The 9,100-nt window shown below is 41.3% G+C and overlaps 1 protein-coding gene across 2 annotated transcripts in view; it reads left to right on the top strand.

Annotated features, from left to right (window-relative positions):
• The window catches only part of xkr7b (XK, Kell blood group complex subunit-related family, member 7b), a 91,300-nt gene that overhangs the window by 66,008 nt on the left and 16,192 nt on the right, over window positions 1-9,100 (top strand). Inside the window, exons 3-4 of one of the 2 annotated variants that reach the window (XR_004332757.1) lie at window positions 6,324-6,543; window positions 6,899-8,356. Coding sequence is in view for 1 of the 2 variants with exons in the window: in XM_032521191.1 (XP_032377082.1) it covers window positions 6,324-6,543; window positions 6,899-7,703 (1,025 nt within the window). In the remaining variant the exon portion in view is untranslated. Of the gene's footprint in view, window positions 1-6,323; window positions 6,544-6,898; window positions 9,023-9,100 lie in introns of those variants that run through there. The other variant, XM_032521191.1, reaches the window with a different exon arrangement.

The following is a 9,100-nucleotide window of genomic DNA, read 5'->3' as shown; positions in this document are numbered from 1 at the left end:
TTCACCATTCACACACATTCATACACCTGCTCATCAGATACACACTCACAGACATCTACACACCTGCTCATCAGATACACACTCACACACATCTACACACCTGCTCATCATCACAAACTCCCACACATCTACCACCTGCTCATCAGATCAACACTCACACACATCTACACACCTGCTCATCAGATACACACTCACACACATCTACACACCTGCTCATCAGATACACACTCACACACATCTACACACCTGCTCATCATATACACACTCACCACACTTCACACACCTGCTCATCAGATACACACTCCACACATCTACACACCTGCTCATCAGATACACACTCACACACATCTACACACCTGCTCTCAGATACACACTCCACACACATCTACACACCCTTCTCATCAGATACACACTCACACACATCTACACACCTGCTCATCAGATACACACTCACACACAACCATACAACACCCTGCTCATCAATACACACTCACACACACTACACACCTGCTCATCAGAATACACACTCACACACATCTACAACACACACCTGCTCATCAGATACACACTCACACACATTCACACACCTGCTCATCAGATACACAACTCACACACACCTACACACCTGCTCATCAGATACCACACACACACATCTACACCCTGCTCATCAGATATACACTCACACACATCTACACACCTGCTCATCAGATACACACTCAACACACTCTACACCCCTGCTCATCAGATCACACTCACACACATCTACACACCTGCTCACAGATACACCTCACACTCTACACCCTCTCATCAGATACACATCACACACATCTACACACCTGCTCATCAGATACACACTCACACACATCTACACACCTGCTCATCAGATACACACTCAATCCAATCCAATCCAATCCACTTTATTTATATAGCACAATTTTAACAAACACAAGGTTTCCAAAGTGCTGCACAAAATGATCATACAGAATAAATATAACACAATAAAAGCACAAATATAATAAGGTATAATAAAATAAAAACAACAAAATGCACTAGCGGCATGTGTAAAGGTATACACATAAAACATCACTCTACCTGGTGTTAAAAGCCAAAGAAAAGAGGCGGGTTTTAAGAAGAGTTTTAAAATGAGACAGAGGGAGGCCTGTCTAATGTGCAGAGCAGCCCATTCCAAAGTTTGGAGCTGCGACGGCAAACGCACGGTCCCCCCCCACTCACCACCACATCTACACCCGCTCATCAGATACACACTCACACACATCTACACACCTGCTCATCAGATACACACACACACACATCTACACACCTGCTCATCAGATACACACTCACACACATTCACACTCTGATGTGCAGCACCGGGGGCAACTCGGGGTTTCAGTGTCTTGCCCAAGGACACTTCGACGTGGGACTGCAGGGCCAGGGATCAAACCACCAACCTTCTGATTGGTACAGCCGCCCCAGTCAAAATTGTTAATAATTTATTATTAGTAGTATTAGTATTAGGTATACTTCTATAAAAAATTAGGGTTATTAACCATGAATTCCAAAAAGTAGTAAAAACTAGTGGCAGTAAGGTGGTGTTAGTGAAAACTAAAAAGAAATCTGAAAAAGGGACAAAAATGTCAAATATTTGTCAGTTTTGGACCCGGGAGGCTAACACAAGGGTTAACTGGGGCCAATATTTCTGTATATAAATATTTTATATTTATAAATACATACATTTGTTACCCTACATTCATCCCCAAAGATGGGATACTGTCCATATGCAGTGATAGATAAAGTTATATGGGTATCGTTAGTCTTTTGTAGAAGCAAACCCATGGAGGGTGGTTGCTATAGTAACACTTCTACACTCTATACTATAATCACTACTATATTTGGTACCCCTAAAATCCCATGTGGTCTAGAACTGCCACTGAGGGAATTCCACAACTAAAGTACTCAAGTTAGCATTCTCACTTTGTATCTTTTTGTGTTTTGTTGGCATAACAATGATCGTTTTTTGTTTTTTTCTTGAAATCAATATTCATGTAAAAGACCATGAGCTGGCGTTCAAGGTGTTTCAACTACAACACAAAACTAGACTAGAATAAAAAAGACCGATCTGAGTGTAATACAACACACAGTCTTCCACTGTTTTGAAGCCATTTGTTACAAGTGAGATTGATAGATGATTTAAGAGGAAAATTAAAAGAAAATTACAAGTTTTTGGATTTAAAAAACGGGTTGTACCGTGCAGCAGAGGGATGATTCATACCGACTGGGAGTCATCTTCAAAGCAGAACGTTTTTTTTTCCAATTGCACTAGTATTACCGTACGTTTCTACATGAGAGGAGTGTGCCAGTTGGTCACATCGATGCCGTAAAAATGTTTGGCATAGCTCTTTCTCTGCTCAAATTTTAATGCCTTCTCAGAGTGATTCATGGGTAATTTGAGACAAGACTGCATGATTAACACGCATGAATGTTTAATGTGTTCAAACTCCTCTCTGGGCGGCCCGCTGCGCGCCTCACAGTCACATAGTTTGACTTCAGAAGAAACTGAGTCTGGTCCATTTGAATGAGCTATGGGGGGGGGGGGGGGGGGGGGGGGGGGGGGCTACATATTTGCATTTTAGTAATTCAATCATTTTGAGATATCTCTTGTCTGCACTGGAGGATCACAATGTTTTCACTAGCAGTTTGTTCACGTCCAGGAAAATACAAATATTAACAAATGTTTGCCAAATTTGCTACTGGCCGTTACATTTGATGGAAATTAATTAATTAATTAATTTACCCACCAGCCTTTGGGCCACGCCTCCTCGTTTATTATTGACAAGTGTCAAAATAAAACCCCAAAAGTTAAAATCGAAATTGAAAAGTCGAATCTTAAAATGTCAAACAGCGAATTCCAAATGTAAGATTCAAAAAAAAAAATTTAAAGTGCAAAGAGTAAACTGAAATATTTCCTTTTTTTTTCTATTTGAGATTTTAATTGACGTATTTCCATTTAAGCTTTTCTATTTTTCATTTTGAGTTTCATATTTGATGTTTCTCTCAATCAATAAAAGATTTTAGTTTAAGCATTTATGTTTTCGTTTTCCTTTTTTAAATTTAATTAAATATTTTTAATTCACTTTTCTCTTTGGACATTCATTTTAAATCATGAATAAAATATTTCCTCCATATTTTTCAAGCAATTTTGACAACGCTGGGAGTATTGCTAGAGGTCGGTAGTTTGAGACAAGCGTCAGATCATCAGATTTGTTTTGTCTTCCAGTCGGTGGGAAAGATAGAAAGCATGATGCAAAGATTAATTAAATTCAGAAAGATGGGTATGAGGCAAGAGGTATGATCAGCATGAGTCTTCAACCCTTGTGTTGTCCTCGGGTCAAATTTGACCCGTTTTTTTTATTTTTAATATCAGGAACTTGGCTTTCTTTCAACAATATTGCTTAAAAATAACATGGATGAATGTTATTCAGGTAAAAATTTATGATTACTTTCAGTGAATTGAATTTTGATTTTATTGAATTGTATGGCATTTTAAAAAAGTGACCAAAACCTCGGAAAAAGTGACAAAAAAGAGACCATAAGTGCTGAGAAAAAAATGAGAAATTAATTGTTTTTGTGTAATGTCATAAAAATTAGGTTTGTTGGCTATGAATTTAAAAAAAAGAGGTGTAGAAAAAACAGCAGAAACATTGAAAAAAGCACAAAAAGATGATGGTCGATGGGAAGACAACACAAGGGTTAAAAAGAAAGTGTTTGGACCATTAGAGTTCCCCTTCGAGGGGAACTCGAACTGCGTCGGTTACGACACTATAGGCGGTCCCATAGTGTCGTAACCTACCCAGTGTCTCGTTCCCCTATCTCGGGGAACAAGGGTTACATACGTAACCCGAGACGTTTTTAGTGAATGCAGTATGATCATCACCTCGTTCTGAGAGATCTCACAAAATGGGAACTGATCAGGTGTTGTGGAGAGAACAGGTGGAAAGGAGGAAGGAGGCAAAATGTGTTGCCATTTCTTAAACGGATGAATTAAAAACTTGCAATCTTTTCAGAATCTGAGATAAGAGTATCCTGTAGGGAAATTTGAATATTGGCATTCTTTTTCTTCTCATTTTTGCCAGTACAGACCTCATGGGTGTGCCATAAGGTCTTTGGGTTGGTAGCAGATCGGGTAGTCTGCTGTTGGAAAGAGACAGTTCAACAGTACATTTATTACTAATTTGTATGAAATCATTTTTGCTTTCTGGTGTTCGACTTACTTACAACCTAGGCATTTCAAGGAGAGAGGCCTTCTGTTTAAGGAGTTGAAATATTTCAAAATGTATTTATTTCTTCTATTTCTTAGTTAATCCATGTTTAGAGAGTGTGTCACTTTATTTCTCCTACAAATGGTGAAACTGTTTTATCATAATGTACACAACACACAAGTGTGATTGTTCATATTATAAACTATGTTGACATGGTAATAACTCCATAAAGTACACCCCTCCAACAAAGAATACATTATAATGAGAGAGAGAGAGAGAGAGAGAGAGAGAGAGAGAGAGAGAGAGAGAGAGAGAGAGAGAAAGCCAACCCCATAACCCAGAACATGGGTTACTCTTTGAAAAATAACCCAGAAACCCTCCAAAACAGGAATTTGGTCAAAATATTAGCAATTTAACCCAGAAAATGCTTACTCGCTGAAAATATAACCCATAATTTGAACCTAACACAATAACCCAGACGTTTTTAGTGTGTGGGGGTCAATGGAGGAGTGGGCTGGCCTGGACCCTGGGCTTCTGCGTGATGATTGGAGGGTCTGTCGAAAGGATGCATCTCCTTTTGATTGACAGCGGTTTTGTACTATGAAAAGTTGCCGAAGCCAAATGAGCTCAGTTCCATCGCGTATTTTTTGAAGTGTTGTTGAAAGATGAACTGCTGCAACATATTTCTTGGTATTTGCTTGGCGGAATTGCTAGCCAACTATCATCATACGTTTCATACAATTATACATCACATTCCTTGTTTCAGTTTAACCTAATTCCCATATTTCCTCCTTCAATTTAACATTGTTTTGTTAGATCATTTGTTCATTCATTCATTCATTCATTCATACAGTAGGCTAGGCCAGTGGTGTAGGGTGAACTAGCTAGCTAGCAAACTACACACGATGGCAGACAATGCTAATATTCTAAAATGCTAATATTCAACCTGATTTTGGCAAAACCATTTGAAAGTCTTCATTACGAAGAGAATGATATATTGATTTATTAACACCAAAGATTGATTTATTAACACCTAAAATTGATTTATGAACCCTTGTGTTGTCCTCGGGTCATGTTGACCCGTTTCAAAGTGTTTTATATCAGAAATATGGATTTATTTCAACCAAATTGCCCATGCATTATTGATTACGTTGTTAACTAAAAATGCATGTATAAGTTGATTTAAATGAGCTTTGTTGACCCTGAATTTCAACAATAAGTGTAAAACCTGTTATTAAACCAGCTCAGGTTTTAAAAAAAGCACCAAAAGCTGGAAAAAGTGACAAATGAATCAGAAAAAACACCTAAGATTGATTTATTAACACCTCAGATTGACTGAGTGCTAAAGACAGGGCAAAGTACAGTTTTTCAGCTCTCCTGGTATAACAAAGCTAGCTGACTGGAAGTGCTGTGACAAAGGAAATGTACTGTAGCCATGCCTCTCGATGAAACCATCTCACGGATATTATGAATTAGAATTAGAATAATAACTATATTATATAATATGATTATAAATACATGGACAATTTTTATGATGTAGGCCGAAAATGAGCTCTTCAAAAGACCAGCAGCGAGGTTTCATTACATGCTTATATAAAGAGTTGTGGGCCTGGAACCGAGCCAACCAGCCGGCAGATTAACGCTGGCTGTAAAACATGCTAAACAAAACAGGCAAAGGTATAAGACTGGGTAGAGAAACACGTTGCTATGGTAACAGCTACTAGCTCCAGCAATCAGAGCCATCGCTGGAGTGCTTAGGATTGTGGGTGGTGTAGTACTTCTCCATAAAATTGGGGAAAAAACATTTGTTTTATGTTTTTCATAAAGACTTGCGGCTTCTACAGGGGCAGAAATAGTTTGTTTCTCAGTCTGAGCTCAGGATGGTTTAAACATTATGGCTCATAATCCAAATCCTTATGAAGAAAATAAATGGGACACTGTTGAGCTCTTCATGTAGCCAGTCATCTCCATTTCTTTCTTTCATTATCATCACCCAAATGTCTTTTTATTTGGGCCTCTCTCTTCCCTCCCTCTTATATTTCCTCTTGGTCTCTGTCCCTCCAGGTCTCTCGGCCTCGGCCTCCCTGGTCTCTCTTGCCTGGATGATCGCCTCCTACCAGAAGGTTCTGCGGGACTCCCGCGACGACAAGCTGCCCATGTCCTACAAGGCTGTGATCACCCAGATGCTGTGGCACTTCTTCACCATCGGGGCGCGGACCGTGGCCTTCGCCCTCTTCGCCTCCGTCTTCCAGCTCTACTTCGGCATCTTCATCGTCAGCCACTGGTGCGCCACGTCGCCCAATCCCTAACCCTCCACAATCACAAGCTTAGCATTGGAAATTGTGTTTTTTGCGTTCATTTTGTAACCCCACCCAACTTTTCCTAAACCTAACTTTCCCGTTCTTGTGCTGCATGTCAGTTAAACCTATGAAGTAAAGTACTCATGACAAAAATAACAATTTGAAAAAGTATAAAGGGTAACTTGTTTTAACAATTTCAAAGATAGTTGTGCCTATCAGTCACTAACACACAAAAACCTAAGTTACCTTATAAGTCACCACATCCTTCTTAGTACCAGTCATCACTAAATTGACAGGAGGTGTAGTATTGTTACTAACTAACTTTTTGCTGTCTCTCAGGTGTGTCATGACGTTCTGGATCATCCAAGGTGAGACCGACTTCTGCATGTCCAAGTGGGAGGAGATCATCTACAACATGGTGGTGGGAATCATCTACATCTTCTGCTGGTTTAATGTCAAGGAGGGCCCCAGCCGCTTCCGAATGACCGTGTACTACTCCGTGACACTGGCCGAGAACGTGGCCCTGACCGCCGCCTGGTACACCTACCGCGGCCCGCCCACCTCGGACTCCTATGCCGTAGTGGTGGTGTGCCTGGTGGCCTGCAGCTTTGCCCTGGGAACCTTCTTCATGCTGGTGTACTACTGCTGGCTGCACCCCGACGGACCGGTTCTGGGCTCACAGTGGGGGGGCTGTGTGGATGAGGGTGTGGTGGGTGCTGGAGGGGTAGCGGGAGTGATTGATGCCTGCCTCACTCCATCTCAAGGGTCCCAAACGGACATGGTCATTACCAGCCCTCCAAGGACTCTCCCTAGGACTAAAGACACAGGGGAGCCGGTTCCAGGGGAGCGAGACAAGGACAGAGACAGGGACAGTTGCCTGCCCGTCTTCCAGGTTCGTCCCTCTCCTTCATCCTCACCTGCATTCCTTCACAGGACCTCGTCATCCCGCGCACAGGAGGGCCCCGTGATCCGGATTGACCTGCCGAGGAAGCGATACCCGGCCTGGGATGCGCACTTTATCGATCGCCGCCTCCGCAAGACCATTCTGCTTCTGGAGACCACGTCAGCCGTCAGCCCCAGGATTCAGTACAGGAGTAGCATGATGGGCAGCAAAGAGGTATTAGAATATGAAACAACTGTCTAAGCCAAAAGGGCTTTTTAACTTGAAGGTGCACTCTGGGACCAAGGCTCAGCCTGAGATCAGTTCTCATCCCAGGACTACCTGCTCCAGGAGAAACATGGAAAGGAGACTCCGAGTGTCAGCCAACTCTACAAAAAAAAAACGAGGTTGTCAAAACTTGATTGTAAATGTGAAGCGCAATCTGGGACCAAAGCTCTCCCCTTAGGGCGCAGTCCGGGAGTACGTAGCATGAATGAGCCGTGGGAAAGTAATGGAGTAACACTGAACTGAGATGATCTTCGTCTTTTCTAAAAAGCTTGGAGCTGAGAAATGAAATTTCTCATCCTGGGACCAAGGAGTGTTAGACTTAGTTTTGTCCTGCATGGTCAGAACAGGAAGTAAGAATTTGACAGCGATGTGGTTGCGGCGTTTGAGATAATTGAAAAACAGTCTGCTGCATGAACATGAGCCTTGGACCCCGGAGACCTATCAGAGACTTACCAGGGAACATTTAAACACTGGAGTTTGCACGGGACATGCAATCTTTTGGTTTGTTAGAAAATGTGCACTGCAGAGAATGGAGACTATCTAATAAAAATTGCATTAGGGGTTTTCTTTTGAGGGCAAAAAATAACTTGATACCTCAGTTAAAAATGAGTTCAATTTGGGCTGAAAATGTAAAGTTAAATTTAGGTTACACACAGGGGTGATTCTAGGGTCAGACCTTTTGGGGGGCTCCGCCCCTAATGAGAATGTGACACGGATACAGTGCCTTGCAAAAGTGTTAACCCCCCCATCACTGAGCTAGCTACTGAACAACGTCGGCTAACGTTGTTTGACACGATTTACACTATGATGAACGTAAACCTGACACTTTATAAGTCACGGTAATAACAACCAATTTGACAAAATGTTCTAATATTTAGCTATTTCAGTTGCTTATATGTCAATTTGGGTTCTAGTCTGCACCATGAAATGACCAACTGGGGACTACCAACGTTTTCCAACTGCTCTCCGTCTGATGGATCAGATAGAGACTCAGCCAAAGACAGGAGTCTGGCACAACCTCCTCCAATTGGCCAAAACTCTGTTTCTGTTAACCCTTACCTTGACTGGGTTATCGGTGGATAGCATTGGCTAAAGCGACTCAATATATTAAACCTGTTTTAAGCCCTTTGAACCTGTAATTGTTTTTCCTCTGCCACTAACAGACAAGTTCGCAAACTCTATCTAGAAGCACATACGTGAGCCCCCCTAAAAAGGGTCTAAAATCTCCCTATATAATAATGATTAATATGATGTTTCAACAGCACTTCTTAATATATTTCAGTGAAAGAAAAATGTCTGTCGATATGGTAGATTTCTCACTTTTAAACACATTTAACCCAGTTTTAATCAAGACGTCTAGATTTTATTTTTAC

The sequence above is a fragment of the Etheostoma spectabile genome, chromosome 7 (genome assembly GCF_008692095.1).
Source record: "Etheostoma spectabile isolate EspeVRDwgs_2016 chromosome 7, UIUC_Espe_1.0, whole genome shotgun sequence".
Lineage (NCBI taxonomy): Eukaryota > Metazoa > Chordata > Actinopteri > Perciformes > Percidae > Etheostoma > Etheostoma spectabile.
The sequence above is the reverse complement of the archived record's forward strand: the minus strand, read 5'-3'. Positions and strand labels throughout refer to the sequence as shown.